General features: G+C 45.5%; 1 protein-coding gene and 1 non-coding gene across 5 annotated transcripts in view; one reads left to right on the forward strand and one right to left on the reverse strand.

Annotated features, from left to right (window-relative positions):
* Positions 1-18,432, forward strand: part of CLIC5 (chloride intracellular channel 5) — a 156,319-nt gene that overhangs the window by 49,197 nt on the left and 88,690 nt on the right. Inside the window, exon 1 of one of the 4 annotated variants that reach the window (XM_041747056.1) lies at positions 6,815-7,199. The exons of 1 other annotated variant lie outside the window; for it this stretch is intronic. In XM_041747056.1, the coding sequence (XP_041602990.1) occupies positions 7,137-7,199 (63 nt within the window). In that variant the 5' untranslated portion in view covers positions 6,815-7,136. Of the gene's footprint in view, positions 1-6,814; positions 7,200-7,290; positions 7,531-7,956; positions 8,298-18,432 lie in introns of those variants that run through there. 2 more of the 4 variants (XM_041747067.1, XM_041747063.1) reach the window with 2 other exon arrangements.
* On the reverse strand, positions 3,749-3,855 carry LOC121474949. The gene has a single exon (XR_005983587.1). It is a non-coding gene; the product is annotated as a U6 spliceosomal RNA (small nuclear RNA).

Consider the following 18,432-nt stretch of genomic DNA (forward strand, 5'->3'; position numbering starts at 1 on the left):
ACTTTGAGTAAAATAAGGACAGAATCCTTAGTCAGGGAGGACTCTGAATAAAACAGCTGCCAGTTATTCATTAATTCATCCCACCAACAATTATTTTTTGAACATGTACACTGTACTAGGATTACGAATTGTTTGTTTATAAGTGGTTTTTTGGATGTTGTTGTTTATAAATCTATAGCAGGGAACCCTTACGTTCTGAGGGTCATGCGAAAGAGACATAGAATTGGATACATTTTCCTCAAGGAGCTTTCACTCACATGGAAAAGACAAAACGCAATCTATGATTGTTTAGCAGCAGGAAGTGATATGCACAATGCATGCACGTTCTCGGAGGGTTCTAGAATGAACACAAGCAGCACTCCTCCAAAACACTGGTGGAAAGAATGAGCAATGAGTGAATCAGTGGGTGAGCGATGGTTGTTGACAAGGACTCAGGGCTTGGCTTCAGTCCAGCCCACTCCCAGGCATCTCCCTGAGAGACTGGAGGCAGACTGCTGTGGGGACCAGGATTGATGGTAACGTTAGGCATGCCCAAGGGCACAATAGTTTGTAAAGGAATAGATAGAGCTAGCAACCCACCCTAATCCTCTTCACAGCCCAACCTGTGACTTCATGTGGGTATAATGGCTTTAGGACTCTCCTCCCCTTGTCTACACCCAACCTGGTCCTCCCACAGAGACACTGTGTAACTTCTGCAGCTGTCATCAAATCCTGCTGGTCCCTTCAGCTTGAACCTCAAGCCCTTGGGATTGTCTGTGAGAGCCTCTGTAAAGAGTGTAAGAGTGGGACAATCTAATTCTCTTAGAAATAGCTGCTACCCTGGGCAGAGTGAAAGGGTTCAACTAAATATCATTAGGTACATAAAAGTTGGAGCTTGTATCTAATGATGTGCTTATACTCTGGTACTGGACAAGGTGAACATTTCTAAAAAAAAAAAAAAATCTCCCTAAAAGCATCATCATTATTTCATAATAAATGTCCTTTTATCACATACACACACGCTCTTTCAGTCTACAGATGCTTATTTTGTTGTTTTATTTTTTATTGCAATGAAGGTTTGTTCTACGTTATTGATTGACTATCGTTAGAAATACTAGGTCTCATAAAATGTTCGTTTTATATATCTGAAGTCAATGGTAAGATGAGATCTGATATTAAGGATTTGAAAAGAAGAATGTGAGGAAAGGGGATAAAAAAATAAAATCTAATGGCTTCACATTTTTTTGAAGTTTTTAAGAGTCTTGATCCTTTGAAAAATTTATATACAGATAATTCTCATTTGGGGTATAGAGTCCTGTATGTTTTAATCTATAACCCTCACCACAAACAAGATACAGAATAGTTTGATCACCTGAAATAATTCCCTATGCTACTCCTTTGTAGTCTCATTCCCCTGCCAATCCCAACACCCTGCAGCCACTAATGTGCTGTCCATTGTTATAATTTTGCAGACATTCCCAGAATGTCATATAAATGGAATCATTCAGTATGTAATCTTTTGAGATTGGCTTCTTTCACTTCTTATACTGCAGTTGAGATTCATTCATGTTTTGTTCTTATTCATTTTGTTTTATTGCTAAGTGCTCTATCATTGTATGGATGTACCACAATTCTTGATTCATTTAGCTATTGAGGGACATTTACGTTGTTTCCAGTTTGTGTCAATTATGAATTATGCTGCTATGAACATTCATGTACAGGTTTTTGTGAGAACCTGTTTTCATTGCTCTATCCTAGGGAACACCTGGGAGATGCTGGTCACCTGAGAGATGACACGTGGGTCTTATGGTTAGCGTATATGTGACTTTATATGGAATTACCAAACAGTTTTGTCAGAATGGCCGTACAGCTTTGCGTCCTCACTGACAACGTATGGGAGTTTCAGATACTCTGCATCCTTGCTACCACATGGGGTTATCATTCGTGTATTATTGTCACCATTCTAGTAGGTATACTATGTTATAATTTTATTTGTATTTCTCTACTCAGTGATGGTGCTGATCATCTTTTGATGTGCTGATTTGCCATTGGCATGTCTCCTTTGATGAAATGTCTGTTCAGATTTTTGCTAATTTTTAATTGAGTTGTTTGTTTTCTTATTTTTGAGCGTAAAAATCCTTTACAAATTCTGGATGCAGGTTCATGATTTCCTCCTCTACTTAATGTTGAAAGAGATTGTATAGAATTGGTATTATTTCTTTCTTAAAGATTCGGTTGACTTCATTAATGAGGATCTCTGGGCTTGGAGGTATTTTTGGGTAGGGAGGATATTCCACTATGAATTCAATATCTTTAGTGTACATGGGGCTGTTCATTTTATCTCTTCCTTCTCGAATGAGTTTTGTTAGTTTGCCTTTCAAGATTTGGTTCTTTTCTTTCAAGTCTTTAATTTGCATGCAGATAGTCGCCTATATTATTCCTTTATCATCCTTTTATGACTGAATTTTGTAGTGCTAGCCCATCTTTTGTACCTGAAACTGATAAATAATATATAACTTCTCTCTTTTTCTCTTCAAAACTCTAGCTAGAATTTTTATCAATTTTATTGGTCTTTTACAAGAATTAGCTTCTGGTTTCATTGATTTTCTCCATTGTTTTATCTTGTTTCAGTTTCATTAGTTTTTTTTTTTCCCTTATATTTATTATTTTATTCCTTCCTGCTTTCGGTTTTGCTGGTTTCTTAAGGTACAAGCTTATATTTGAGACCACGATTTCCTTCTAAAAAGAACATTTCAAACATAAATTTCTTTCTTTCTAGGTGCTACTTTAACTACATCCTGTAAATTTTGATACACTGTATGCTCATTTACATTCAGGTCAAAATATTTTCCAATGATCTTTGAGACTTCTTTATTGACCAACAAATTTCTTAAAGTGAATTGCTTAATTTCCAAATATTTAGAGATTTTCCAGAAACATTTTTTATTGATGTAATAGATTCTATTATGGGCAGAGAATGTATTTTGTATTGTTTCATTCTTTTAAATGTAACCCCTGTTTTGTGACCCAGAATTTGATTTATTTCGGTGACTATTTCATATGTACTTGAGAATAATGTGTATTCCATTGTTATTTAGATGGGATAGTCTACAAAAGTTCATTAGGCCAAATTGGTTGGTAGTATTACTTAGGCCTTTTTTATTCTCACTGATTTTGTTGTTGTTGTTGTTGTCAATTACTAAGAGAAAAGTTTTGAAAAAAAAGTTTTATAGTCTCCAACTATAACTGTGATTTGTCTCTTTCTACTTTCAATTCTATCAGCTTTGCTTCATGTATTTTGAGGCTCTGGTATTAGGTATGTTATATCTTTATTAAAAAAGAATTTATTTATTTATTTATTTACTTACTTATTTTGGAGAGAGAGAGAGAGAGAGCATGAGCAAGGAAAAGGGCAGAGGGGGGAAAATATGCCATTTTATAGTAAGTTTTATGTTTGCTCTCTTTTTTCCCCCTGTCAAATCTATTAGATTATTTGAAGATTTCTTCCCATTACATTTTAATATATCTATTGGATTTTTTTTGTATCTCCTTTATAACTTTTCTACTTGTTGCTTTCAGAGTGTTTACAACACACATACCTAACTTTCCTTAATCTGCTTATGGTTCATAGTTTGCCACTTCAAGTGAAGTATAGAAACCCTACCACTATGTAAATCTCTTTACCTCCACCCTTTATGTCTTATCATGGAATCTGAATATATTTAAAACCCCATAAGACATTTTATAACTTTTGCTTTGAACAGTCATACACAAGTATGGATATTACACAGATTTGCTTGTCATCCTTTCACTGGGGCCATGTTAATATTCTCTGTATTGTTCTAATTTTAGTATATGTGCAGCCAAAGTGAGCACTAAATAGGTTTTTGAAGTCCTTTGCTGGTAAATGTTTATCCAAAACCTGCACCAACTTTGTGAAACTATGATTATTAATAGTACAGTCTATGAAAAAAAATAGTACAGTCTATGTATGATCAAGGAGGTGTTTTTCTCTGGACAATGCTATAATTGACTCTAACCAATTATGATGTGACATTAAAGGGTACAAAATGAAGACTATTTATCCTGAACTAAAGTAGAATGTGGAATTGAAAACTAGAAATATGCACAAAAATATTTTATCATCGAAACTGCCTTTTTTTTTTTTTTGCAACATGAACATTTATTATATCAAAACTACTGGTCGTCTGAAGGGATGTCCAAATGGAAGATATTATCTAAAAATTAAAAGGCAACTGGTCTGTTTTCAATAAGCCGTAGATATTTGGAGAAGATGAAATAGAAGCCAACTCTGCTACGTTTGGAATTAAGGAGAGTGGAGGTCATACCAGACATTGTTTAGATCATAGCCAAGAAAATGATCACACATGTAAAGCATCTTTCATCTAAAAATAAATAACCCTCAGAGGCATTTTATGCATATAATTTTATTTACCTCTGCCACATTGCTATTGCAAATACTGTCCAGAGTCCAGAGTCGGGAAGTGATGAGCACTCAGTAAAGGTATCAGCCACCCGCTGTACCCTTGTCCTTCCCGGAGATGCAGTCACTGGCTCTGAAGGTACAGCTGTGAAGGTGACTGTTTCTCTAAAGGCTTTGGTGATGTAAGACTGAAACCAAGGAGGAGGGGAGAGGGATGAAACCTCCCTTTGATTGAGCTGTCGCGTACTGTGAGGGTTACAAAGTTGGGTTTGATGACTGTTTCTTCAGTGAGAAAAGCATTTGGACTTGGACTTTATGGAGAAACAGCCTGCCATAAAGGGCAGTTAGGATACCTTGCCATCTTCTCCGCCTGTTAGATGCCCGCCTATTCAGGAAGGTTCAACCCAGGTGCCTTCTGCTTTACGGAGGCCTTTCCCTCTACCCACTCCAACTGTGGTGAAGAATCTGTCTACAGGCTGATTTATGTAGCTCTTGCATCTGCCCAATTCATGTGACAGGCTTCATCTTCTTTCCATGTGACTATAATCTGGAAATGGATCTTAATCTCCGTTCAGACCAGGACAGTGTCATTGTTTCTTCAAAGTGACTTACCCGGTGTGTACTAAGATAGGGAGAGGCAGTTAGCAGAGGAGCTGAGAGCACAGGCTCAATCTTTCTGTGTTTAAATCCACCACTTTCTAGCTGGGTGACTAGAGACAAGTTACTTAAATACTTTAAGCCTCTGTTACACTGGGATAGTAACACTATTTTTTAAAAGATTTTATTTATTTATTCATGACAGACACAGAAAGAGGCAGAGACAGAGGCAGAGGGAGAAGCAGGCTGCCTGCAGGGAGACTGATGAAGGACTCAAACTTAGGACCCTGGGATCAGGATCTGAGCTGAAGGCAGACGCTCAATCACTGAGCCACCCAGGCCTCATAACACTACTTGTAAAGACTCAACAAGTGAAGATGGTAGAGTGCTGAGCATTTTTGTCTGGTACATAATAAGTACTGGTATTACTGGTACATAATAAGTCAATAGTATTGACTATTTTTTTTCTTACAAAGCTGGGAAATACATACATATTTGAGAGCAAGGCAAGCCAGAGCACAAACAGGATTAGCTAAAGAGAAGGCAGAGAAAACAAACAACAACTGACCAGATTTCAGATGTAAAAGATTTTGAAACCTATTTTTAAAAGAAGTGAAAGATGGGAATGCAAATTGGTACAACCACTCTGGAAAACCATCTGGCAATATTTATTCAAGAAGAACATTCTCATACTCGATAACTTATAAATTCCACTTGTAAGTATATACCCAAGAGAAAAGTGTCTATGTCTCACCAAAGGATGTTTGATAGGATGCTCATAGCAGCAGTATCCATGGCAGTAGTTAACTATGCAAATGTCCATCAACTGAAAAATGGATACATAAATCGGGGCCACAAAAATGGATGATTCACAACTACACACAACAGACTGGATGAATCTCACAAGTGTCATGGTGAGCAACAGAAGCCAGACATCAAGGAGTATACAGCGCCTCTATTCTAAGATTCCTGGCAAAACTAACTTGTGTTGTCACAACTCAGGATAATGGTTACTCTGGTGGAAGAGGGAGACGGGGGGAGTGGGAGGAAGAGAAGTGAGACCCGGAGAAGCTTCTGGAGTATAGTTAACACTCTATTTCTTCATCTGGCGCTCCCTGCATGGCTTCAGGTCATTGGACGCTCATGACAGGTGCATTTTTCCGTATGCGTATCACACTTCACTACAAAACACAGAACCGAAACAAGAATAGGAAAGGAAAGAAGAGGAAAGGGAAAGAAAGGGAAGACAAAGCAAGCGCGGAAGATGAGAGAGCCACGGGTCCTTGGCTCCGGCTGCACCTGACCAGGCTGGCTCGCCCCTGCACCTCGCGCACGGCCCTGCCCATCCCCTACTCCGTTCGCCCAGCGCGAGGGGGGCTGGTACTCGGGGTCCTTTCTTCCCGGGCCCCCTCCCCTCGGCTCCTCCCCACTCTGAGCTGGGCCGGGGCAGGCAGGGGCTTCCCTGGGGTTAGGTAACGGGGGTAGCGCGGAGGAGCTAACGCATCACGAAGGAAACCCAAGACCTAAAGCCATCTTTCCTCTCCTCTCGTCCACCTCGCCAGGCCTCCTGCTCCCGCCCTTTACCTTCCCCAGGAGGTCCCCCGGCCCGGGTGGTGGTGCCAGCCAGGCTGCGCGGCGCCCGGGGTCCTGCGGGGCGGGGGCGCGGGCCCGGGCAGAGGCCGCGCTCGCGGGGTGCCCCTCCCTCCCCGCCCCGCCCTGACCCCGCCCCGCGGCCTCGGGCTATTTTGGGCGCGTTGGCGGCGACGCGGGGATCGCTGACAGGCGCGGATCCTGTGACACCTCCCTGCGGCGGCACTTGTTGCTCCGGGGACCGGCTGCCATCCCTCGCCCCTGTCCCCTCTGACTTCCCCTCCGTTGCATGTGATCTCTCCGGACACCCATCTGGATCGCTCAGACACCGCTGTCCCGGCTTGAGAGACTGATTTGAAAATAATAATAATAATAATAATCATCATCATCAGCAGCAGCAGCAGCAGCAGCGCGGCTCTCCAGGAGGACCAAGCCCGCAGAGCAGGAGCGCAGAGCGCGGCTGGCCCCGGGCGCCGCAGCGGTGGCGCCCCCCCGGCCCGGGACCCTGGCCCCGGGCGCCGACGGCATGACGGACTCGGCTTCAGCTAACGGGGACGACAGGGACCCCGAGATCGAGCTCTTCGTGAAGGTAGGTGGGCGTCCCGGCGCCCGCTGCACCTGTCGCGCCTGCAGTCGGGCTCCCGGCGGCGGCGCGGGCTCACGTGGCAGCCCCGACAGAGCTGGGACGCTGGACCCTCCCCAGGGAGCGCGGCTCAGCCTCGGCGCTCCCTTGGGCGGCCTTGCTGCAAGCCAGAGAGCAGAGCCCCGCTTCGGGGCTCCCCGGGGTCGGGCAGTCAGGTGCAACCTGGCAGGTGGCGGTCTTCTTGGAGAGTCGGCGGGCTGCAGACCAGGAGCATCACCGGTGCGGCCCCGGAGCCCTGCCCGGTGGGATCTGGGCTGGTCCTAAAGGGCGTCTCGAGGTATGGGGAGACGGCAGGAACGTGGCGGGACCCGAGAACCTTTCTTCTAAAACTGGGGGGGGGGGGGGGGGGGGGGGGGGGTAGGAGGCAGGGGAGGGAAGGGAGGGAAGGGAAGCAAAGGGCACCTTACGGAGATATTATTTTGCCAATTATCCTTGGCAAAATAAAAATGACATCTCTGCAGACGTCCTCCCTCGCTCCTGCTCAGAGCTACTTCAGGAGGAAAAGCAGGAGGAGGAAACAAAGGTGTTTCTTGCTTTGGTGACCTGCAAAGCAGGAAAACAAACACTCCTTCCGCCGGCTTTACTATTATTGCCACAATCAGGATTCCGCAGGGGAGTGTAAGGAAATGCGGAGGGTCTGGCACTAGGGAAAACCGCAGGTCACAGCGGGGCGGGATGGGACGGAGCACAGGGAACCCACGAGACGACGCGGCCTCGCTCCCCGGGTGCAGCGATGCGCCGCCAGAGCTGCTGCGCTTCCTCTGCAAGCTGTGGGAGGGAGGGATGGAGGCGGGGAGGCGGCGTTTCCCCGCTCCGCCCGTGGAGTGCGGTAAGAAAGAAACATTTGATCAGTGCTCGCCGTGGCCGACGCGCCGCAGGAGCCGGGAAACCTGAGGCGCCCGCGGGCCGGTGGCCTCCGCCTCCCGGGCGTGCAGAAAGCGCGGCCAGGACGCGGGGGAGGGGAGTGCGCGGGCCGCCTGCGCGCTGGGACTTTGGCGAACCGGGAAAATACCCTTGGTCTGCGGTTGCCCTGGAAATGCGCAGGTAACTGAGAAGGGGAGACGCCTTGGTGCCCTTCGAGAGGTCTCCCAGCTGAATTTAAAAGGCGCAGGTGTTCCCTGCAATGGGAAAGATGTTATTTGGGGGCAAAGCACCCTGATTTCCAAGCTAATTAAACAGAGAGATTGTCACAAGAAAGTGTAAGATCTGCATAAACCTTGGTAACAACCTTTTGGTATCTTTGGATGCCTAAAAAAAAAAAAAAAAAAAAAAAAAAGACCCCAACAGGTTGTGACTTACTCTACACTTGGTAAGTGGTCTGTCCCAGCTGACCCAGTCTACCACAAAAGTCTGTTACATTATCTTTGACGGGGTGTTTCCTTCTTTGGGTTTATTTTTCAAAATTATCTGTAGAAATTACATCTGTCGTTTAGTGACATTTGCTTTGCTAAGCTTATTTCTTGTCTCCCCTCAGTTGGTTTCTGGGACCGTTCTGGGCAGGAATACCAGGTCTTCTGGGAGACCCAAGGAATGATGAAAGAGGTCGTGTCCCCTTCAGAGCTTGGCAGTGTCGGACCAAGGGCCGGGAGCGGGAGCCCTGGACCTTGGTGTCCAGGTCTCTGTCCCAGGGAATCAGCGGGGAGGGCTTTAACAAAGCGATGAGTCTCCCTCCCTGCCTGCCCTCCTTGAAGAAAGCTATTCTAGGACTTTCTCAGATTTCCTGGGAGCAGGTAGTTTCATAGTGTCAAGTTCCTGAAAGCTATTTGAAACACAAATTGACTCTTTAGAAAGCCAAAGAAGCCCTTTGCCCCACTAGTAGGCACAGAGACCAATTCTAGCTGGACCTTTGGAACTTCATGGTGGCAGCTTTGAAGGTTTGCTCCATTTATATAAAAAGCTCACTGGGCAGCCCCCAGGACCCCCAAGAATTCAAAAATGCCTATGTTGTTATTTGTTTTGTCCCTGAAGGAAAGGGATCCATGAGAACCGGGAGGCCCTCATGATTAGCTCAAAACCCAGACTGATGGTGGAACAAAAAATTCAGAATGGAAAGCCCTTGATTTTACCCCCTCTTTTTTTGAAATTCTAGGTCGTTGGTATCATTTACAGGGACCAGCAAGGGCTGAAAATGATTGTGAAGTAGAGATCCTGGCCAGATTGTGAATGGTTTCATTTTAGGGAAACGATGTCCTGATCTACAAAATCAGGTATTCTAAAGTTGAACAATCTCTCAGCTTTATGATTCCCATGAGAAAGGCCTTTCTCTTGGGGGGTCTAGGGTGCTTTCTGCAGGGCGGGGTGGGTTGGTTTCTAGGAAGCCTCTGGGGCAGGTTGGACCCCACCCAGAGCCACGATGTATGATCGTCATCTTCAACACTTCTTGAAGAGACCTCCCCTTCACACAATCTGTACCCTGGGTGTGTGCCATTCAAAACCTGGGTCACCCAGGGAGTTTCAAGGATTTGGGATTCTATCCCACATCAACTGATTATCATAATCTGTTAACTATTACTGCTGCCTCCAATAATAATAATAATAATAATAATAATAATAATAATAATAAATGGCAGCATTTTAGAATTTATGAAGCATATTCAACTACCTTCTCTTGTTGGATCCTCAGCATCCCTGTTTCTAAGCCTTGGCTCACTCATGTGAAAAATGAACAAATAAATGTGACTCACAGGAAGCTTATGAGAGTTCCTGCTGTCAGAGCACTCCGTGAACCAGGTTTTACTCTCTGCGTAACAACCTAGGGAAGTGAGCATGATGATGCCACCTGTTTGATGGCTGAACAACGCCCGTGCTCAGAAGTACATTGTAAATAACATTCAGATCCAGTCCTCCAAGGTTGTAGTTTTTTTTTTTAATTTTATTTATTTATGATAGTCACACAGAGAGAGAGAGAGGCAGAGACATAGGCAGAGGGAGAAGCAGGCTCCATGCACCGGGAGCCCGACGTGGGACTCGATCCCGGGTCTCCAGGATCGCGCCCTGGGCCAAAGGCAGGCGCTAAACCGCTGCACCACCCAGAGATCCCAGCCACCCAGGGATCCCCAATGTTGTAGTTTGGACTCTGAATTTCTTACTCTTATTTTCCAAATACCTATATGTCAGGCCTTACGGCTTCTTTTGCTGAATTGGGCTCTCGCGTGTCAACCAAGATGACAATTCATTGATAGCTTACTAATCCATTCTAATGTGGTCATCGAATGCTGCCAAGATGCGGGCTCTCCTTGCTTTGTACTCCTTCCTTCCAGGGAGCATTCTAGTAGTGACATCTAGGAGATCTTTTTCCCCACATTTTTAGTTTCTTCATCACCAGTAAGAAAGGTTTGAGTAAATCAGCTCTGAGCTAATGTTTCATAGATGCCCCATGGGCCGGGAAGAGGTTTAGAGGCCCAGAACATGAGTTGGAGACTTGTCTCTGCCTAATCAGCTCATGACTGAACAAATTACATAAGTTCTATGGTTATAAATAACCATAATGATATTATGGTGATCATATCATTTATTGCTCAGACTAGGACATTTGGTTTGAGAGTGAAATGGGGTGCTATGAATATTTGGGCTAGAACAACAGGTGTCACCAAGAGCTGGTTGGGGGCAAATCAGGATGTGTGGCCACCCTAGTTATGAAAATGCTGCCACCACTATCTTTCTGTGAAGATTCCACAGGAGCAAATAGGTGAAAGTACTTTGTAAATGAAAATGGTTATAAGCACATAGATGTAAAATAATGATATGAATTCTATGGCAGATAAAAACCTTTCCTGATCTGCAGGCCCCTGATATGCCTTAGGGAACAAAAGCCTGGCTCCTTCCTCACTTGCAGGGCTATTTCGAGAATAAATGAGATCATACACAGCTTGGACTTTGATTGTAAGGGGAAGAAAACAGGTTAGAGAATTGACAGTGGCAGCCAGTGTGGTTTATAGGAAGAAGAAAGAGTGAGGAAGTAAAAGCAAAACAGAAAGTGATTTGGCAAAACAAATACAGGATGTGCTGAGTACGTTAGATCAAGACATTGCTCCCATCTCTACGGACTCCTTGATACCCAGTCCCATCCTTGACCCAAGAAGTAGAACACACCAAGTGGTTAGACCAATTTGCTACAAATGTCTCTTGGTGCCAGGGGTGTGAATTTTAATAGAAACTAGCAGTTTTCAGCTTCCTCTACAGATTCAAACTGTTTGGGGAGGTTTAAGAGCACTACCCCCTGGTCAGTTGCGTGGAACTCTTTGCAGGGGGGAACCAGAATCAGTTTTCTTACCCCTACCCTCAGGTGACTCCAGGAGGCAGCTCAGGTAGAGAGCCACTGAATCATGCTCAGAGGCAAGTCTGACTGCAGGTCTGACTGCCACAGCTGAAAGAGGTAGCCTTACTAGAGGGGATTAATGTCCAGAATTTCTACCAGCTTCAGAGCATCGAGATCAAGAGTGTTGTTGATAGAGCGCTTGTGCGCAATCTGTGCTCAGTTAACAGATGCTGATGGACTATAAAGCCCTATCCGCGGGACTCCAGAACAATCCGTGCATGGGTTGGTCTAGTCGAATAACCATCAATTCAGCGTGGGGGAAATAAAACGGAGTCCTGCTGATTGTTGGATGGAAACAACTAGTTGTTTTATTTGTTGAGTGATCCGGAAGGCTCTGATGGTGGTGCAGAGCACAAATCAAGTCACTATGACCGATAGTATAGTCCTCTGACTTCCAGAACAGACAGGATGAAATCTGGTGGCATTCCCTTTCAGATCCCAGCTGCCCACTGGCTGCCTGGTCACCTTGGGTACCTCACCTAACCGATCTTTCGGTTTTGATGTTCCCTTCATCACATTAAGCAACTGTTTTTCCTTTCCACTATTCCAGGTTTGGGTCTGCGGCCAGTAATCTAATACACAAATTCATCTGCCCTGCTATGTGTGTGAACGCATCTTTCCCTGGTAGCACATCCATGGGGGTGCTAGTGTTGAAGGTCAGCTGGTATATGCGTCCAGGTCCTGTGGCAGGTGGTGGGAGTAAGGGCTACGGGCTCACAGATACTGAAGTCCACCTTTAGTGCTGTCAGCTTCTGCCTCCTGGGTGACTTATGTTGTCTCCCCAGGTTGCCTTTCTCCATCCAGGGCAAAGACTCCATCTATTTAGGCGGTGAGGTAAAAACGTTCTCCTCTAAATTCCTTTTGAGTTGGCAGGTGCTGGACCCATGTTAGTGGCAGCAGAAGGTGCAGTGGCGGAGGGCTGGCTTTGGGCATCAGGCTGTGGGTTTCCGGCTGTGTGGGCTAGAACAGGCTGCCATGGCTCTCAGTGCCACAGTTTTCTTATCAGTGTGGTATTGATGATGATAAGACATAGTTCATGGAGTTGGTGTGAGCACTGAATAATCTGTTGCAAAAAGGTCGCTTCTTTTGCAGGCCCGTTGCAGCCTAGTGAGAAGCCAAGCCTGTGAGCTCCCCTTGCCTTGGCACGTCCAAGAAGTCACAGACTCAGTCCGGTCCCTGCTTTGTCGCTGGAGCAGGACACAGACCACTGGGAGCTGGAGCAGTGTGTAAATATCACTGGATTTGATTGCCTGTGTGAAGCTGCTGCTCTGTGAGCTGGAAGCCCCCAGAGGCCATGGTCTGAGGCAATGTGGTTGGCCTGGCTGCAGAGGGTGTGCGGTGAGCCTGACCAGTGGTTGGGCTCCTTGAGCTCTAGGGAAGTTGATTCTTCCTGTCAGTTGGTCCTTCAACCCAGGGAGCTCTCCCATGGCTTTGGGGGCTGGGCCAGGATGCATCAAACCAGTAGGGGGCTGCACTGGCCCTTACCTTGCACCCCCGGAGATGTTACTTTAGGGGCTTCATTCCCTTTCTTGTCACTGAGCTCTGGGCAGGACTTCACAAGCTTACCTTAAAGCATCTTAAAACCTTAACCTGTAGATGAGAAAGAAGGCTCTAGAGTCTACTTCCTTTGGTTCCAGGAGGATCCTTCCCTCCCAGCAACCTTCTAGCTCTGCATAGCCATAGTTGCTCTTATAGAAAATATACACATGTGTTTACTGGTCTATGCAAACAACCTAGTAGGCGCTCAATAGATGGTATTAAAAAAAAGCTGTTATCCAGGAGACATCCTCATCTGTCTTTGTCATTAGGGCTGGAGGACTAGAAATTGTGAAGGAGCAAAGTGGAAGCATGGCTTTCCTGAAGATGTGGGTCAGTAATAACAAGGTTCTTTCTACCTGGAGCATCCTAGATCTGAAGCTGCTTGCATTCTGAGGGGTCAGCTCTACCTACCGGGGCCATTTGTCTTCCAGGTCCCTGAGTGAGAATCTACTTTGGAAACACATATATGTAGTCGAGGAGTATTTTAGTTCTGAGATGTGAAATTCTTTAAGGATAAATAAGATAGCCTGTTGTCAGAAATGAAATGAGTCCTTCCTAGGAAAAAGAAATGGAGTTGTAACTTCTAGAAGCACCCTCAAAAGCTCTGCAAGCATGGGAAAATTCTTTCTATGTTATTTGTTGTTGCACTCATGGTGTACAATGGCGAGGCCAATGATGCTCAGCTTTGGAGTGTAAAAAAGTCACAGCAAAGCTGCTTTACATAGGCTTGCTCGGGCCCTTTCTACAGATATTCATATTTAGGAGGATTTAGATAAGGCCCAGGCATCTGTATCCTTATGAAGCTACCCCTGGGTGATTCTGGGATTCATCAAAGACTGAGAACCACGAGCCCAGATCATGAATATTTAAATAGGGCTAAACAAATAGTGGGGCATCCCAAGGGCAACATGAAGTCCAGCCCCTGCTTGAAGCATGCATTTTATAGGGTGGACAAGCCTGAGGCAAGAAGGCTTATTAGGATGAATCATCCTGAATTGACCACAAATAAACCAGAAAAGAGAGGAAAGGAATGCATTTGACCTTTCTTTCATAACTTGCTTTTATTCCTTTGTAACATTGCACTAAAACATTGGAGTGACAAGTAATTTTAGAAGCTAGGTATGCAGGCAGCATTAATAAGGTGAAGAACTTTCAGAGTAAAGGGATAGAAAACAATCAGTCGATCAGTCAACCAGTCAGACAATTACCAAACATGTTTATGAAGCCACCTATTCTGTGCCAGGCTCGGTGAAAACTGATGAAGGGGACTGGAGAGCGAGGATGGTGGGGGTGCCCACGGTCTTGAGCTTTTGGCTAAAGGAGCAAAACTTCAAGCAAGCATGAGTGACAGGGAATGAAATGAGAGGTGTGAGTGTAAGGACCAATATGGCCCAAAAAGCTTTCCGGTGTAATTTGAAGGGAGGTGGAACCTGAGTTGTGCTTGGAAAAATGATCAGGATTCACAGAATGGCAACTATGTCAGGTTCAGCAACAGTATGAGGTAAGGATATTCAGGGACCAGGGGAGGAGACTGGCATAGATTGGCTGAGGAGAATGGCATATGGAAGGGTACAGTTGGAAATAAGATAGGAAAAAAAAAAGAATGGGAAGGATCATGAATGGCAGATAAATGATTTTTGCTCCCTCATAAGTAAATGGCACATAACCAGAAGTTTCTACACAGAGTAAGACCTTGATTTGATCCTTGTCTGGAAAGGTTCATCTGCTGTATTGCATGATGTGGTGGGCATGGTGGGTGAGCTGCTCTGTTTCTGCTGTTGCTCTCATGCCTGTATTCACTGTGACCATGTCAGGAGGGGAGATTTGAGGCAGAGGCCATGAGGAGGATTCTCCAGTGTTCCTTGTGAGGTGGCCATAATGAGCTCAAAGTAGGAGGGGGATGCTGTGGAAGGGAGATATGAATACAAAATAGGGCACAGGCCTTGAAAGAAAAGTGTAAATATATGAGGGATGCCAAAGCTTAAGATTGAGTGGTATTGTGGTAAATTCACCTCCCAAGAGACTGGTTTCCATGTTTCGGATAGTGAATGGACTGAGTACAGATAAACTAATTGGGCTTGAGCTTTATAGTTCCTTTTAACCCTGAAACCCTATGAATCTATGATAGAGTGGCAAGCACGGAAGTAGTTGCTAATGAGAACAATCTTCTGATGTTACAAGTGTTTTGTTTGAGGTGACGGCAGGTCAATCAAGTACAGATGTCCGCCAGAGTGCTGGAAACCCCATACTCAGAATGACGGGAAGACCAGGGCGCAGGGCGTGGGTTTGAAGTTCTGCTCAGAGCTGCAGTTGAAGGAATAAGTTGCTGGAGGAGGAGGGAGCATGAAGGAGTGAGGAGATAAGGACTGTGCTCGGGAAATGCCCATTTGAGGGAGAGGAATGAGGCACAGGAGAATCTGGCGAAGCTGAAGAAGAAGCAGAGACTGAGGGAAATAAATTTAATGTCCTGGACGAAGGGAACTATGGGAATGATGGCTGAGAGGCAGGAGATGTCAGAGTGTCCCGGAAGAACTCGATTCTGTGCAGCTGTGGCAAAGAGAGCATGAAGAGAAGCCAGAAGGTGACAGAAATATAAATTAGGGTTGGATCATGAGGCACTTCTGAGGGCAGGTCAAGAGATTTGGACGCTTATTTACGATGTATTGGATTGCATGCGGTACCACCTGCTTGTGGGGCAGTTATATTTTTAAAGAGAGGAAAGTGCTTAATTACCGGAAGCTGGTGTGCGTGGCCCTGTTGTATCTGAGGAGATTTGAAACTGGAAGTCTTCACGGTGTGTCCCAGGCCACCCACAGGCTGTGTGTGTTGAAGTTCGGTGCTGGTTACTCTGCCCACTGCGTCAACCTCTGTGGACCTTAAGATGATGTCTTCCACTTCTGTTTATCATTATTCTGTGGAAAGGAGGAAAGCAACAAGTAGCAGGCTGGAGAGATGACAACAGGGAAAGGAAGGAAGGATGTATAATGAATGGAGTCCAACTGGGAGCCCATTATTTAGAATGAAGAGAATGAAAACCATGTCCCAGTTACTACCTCTTAAAAATCCAATTTGGGAGGTTGCCATAGCAACAGATATAGTTTTCTTGATTCAGCTCAAGGCTCCTCTCTCCTAAATGCATGCCTCTGTTACCCTGTGCTGACGAGGAGCAGAGGCCCAGGGAGTAAGCAGGTAGGTAGGGGGGCAATCTCACTTGCTTTTTATTTACTTTCACATTTGGGTGCTGTGGCATTTTGCAGTCACGTCATAAAATTTATGATCTACAGTGTAATTTGCCTTAGAAGCTAAAGGAGTCATTTGTCTGTAGTCATTTATCACAAATGCCTCAGATTTTTCTTGTGGGGATAAAGAGTTCCGGGCCGGGCCTGACCACGGGGCTCCGGGAGAGGGGAGCCATGTGGGCAAAGTTATGTGACCTCTCCTCAGCTGGGGACTTAAGGAGCATAACAGAGATCTGATCTGTTTGACAGGATATTATAAGGGACAAATAAGATAAGAAACATGAATCTCTTCTGTAAGCCAGAGTTTCACTGAGGCATTTTATTGGTCATTGTGTGCCCATTGCTGAAACAATGGCCCATCTGCTTATTCACCTGACAGCTCAGCGCAATGTTTAGTGAATGGTTTTCCCTGCTTGGGCTCCTTCCACTCTAGTCCTGCCACCCATAGGGGTGCCAGCAACTCTGCTGGCCTCTATGTTTGCCAGCACAGGAGGAGATGGAAGGTGGAGAATCACCTGGAAGGTTTGCAGGGTTTCTAGGAGGAAGTGGTCAACTCACCTGCTTTCCATAGTCCAGAACTCAAGTGTCATCTAGCAGTGTTCCTAGGAAAAGGGGGAACAGGTTAGTGAACAATGAAGCGTTCTCTACCATAGAAATGATTTATTTCCTTATTCCTCACCACCATGTTTACCTCATCACCCCCCGCCCACCGCCGTCATGGCATCCTCTCTGCAGCCTCTCTCCTCTCCTGTAAACCATGTTTGATGCCATTACCTTAATATACTCTGAGTACTTTATCATGCCCACTTCTCTACCTGCTAGATCAAGTTCTGTTGCTTCAGCCTGATATTGAAGATACCCTAACCAGGCCAGCGTTCCCTTTCCTGACCTTCCTTCCCATGCTTCCTGAAAATGGTTCCAAATGTGTCCTTACAGTTTGTGATGCATTAGTGAGTGTCTTTCCTGATTTTATCCTCACATCCAGCCCCTTTGAGGAAGAAAGAGATTTAATCTTTATCACAGACAAGGTGCTCGCTAGGCTCTGTGTACTGTGTTGTCCCGCACAAGTGGAGGAAGAAACCTGGAGATCCTGACTCTAGAGCTGGCCAGTCCCCACCAGAACAGGGTTGCTCCACCCTGCGTGGTCCTGAGAACCACCTGGGACACTTTCTAAACTCCTGCGCAAACTCCTAAGTCAGAGTCTTTAAGAGATGAAGTCCCAGACGTCTGTAATTCGCTAGTACCTGGTGATTCTGATGCATAGAATTTCCATTATGGGAACATTGCCCATAATATCACAAGGGCCCACATGAATATCCAGAACCCAGAGAAGTGAGTCTAATGGTGGGAACCGAAGGCCCTGTTACATGCAAACATGGGGGAGAAATTTGAGGGGGCCAGTGGGGCTTCATCTCTAGCTTTTCTCGGGTCACCCCAATGAACATAGAGTCGCAGTCATCTCAAATATTGGCCCATGTCTTTAGAATTCACTCCGTTCCCCATACAATTATAGAAACAGTCATTGGCATGTTTCTGGTTTTTGTTTTTGTTTTTTCCCCAGCTGCTCATCCCCATCCCTAGATCATAAGGTATTTGAAACAGAAGATGTTGGGAAAGGTATTGGGAGGGTGGCAGGGGGCCAAAGGGAGATGGAGATGAAGGGAAACAGACTTGACTTTGAGGTAGAGAACCCAGAGCTCATTCTACAGTTCTCTTGGATGCACAGAGTCTCTCTTCAGTTTTGGGAATCAGACAGTTTGGAAGGTGAGTAGCAATAGCTGTGGCTGTGTGCTGGTCTGAATACCTTGCTTCCCTTAGCTACATCCTGTTATTACTCCCAGTTGGCAGATAAGGAGACTGCAGTGCAGAGAAAGGGCATCCCCTGACCAAGGCTGCAGAACTAGGACATGGTGGGACCGGCTGCAAACCCCACCCCTGGGCGTCAGAATCTGTGCTCTCTCCATTGCCTCATTTCCCCCAGGCCCTCCCAGCTGTGTGAAGATGAAGTGTACTAAAGATAGAGTAGGATATGTGAGGATCTGTTTTTCCTAAATTCTCTGTGGGTCACATGAACAATCCAAGG

The sequence above is a fragment of the Vulpes lagopus genome, chromosome 1 (genome assembly GCF_018345385.1).
Source record: "Vulpes lagopus strain Blue_001 chromosome 1, ASM1834538v1, whole genome shotgun sequence".
In the NCBI taxonomy this organism is placed as follows: domain Eukaryota; kingdom Metazoa; phylum Chordata; class Mammalia; order Carnivora; family Canidae; genus Vulpes; species Vulpes lagopus.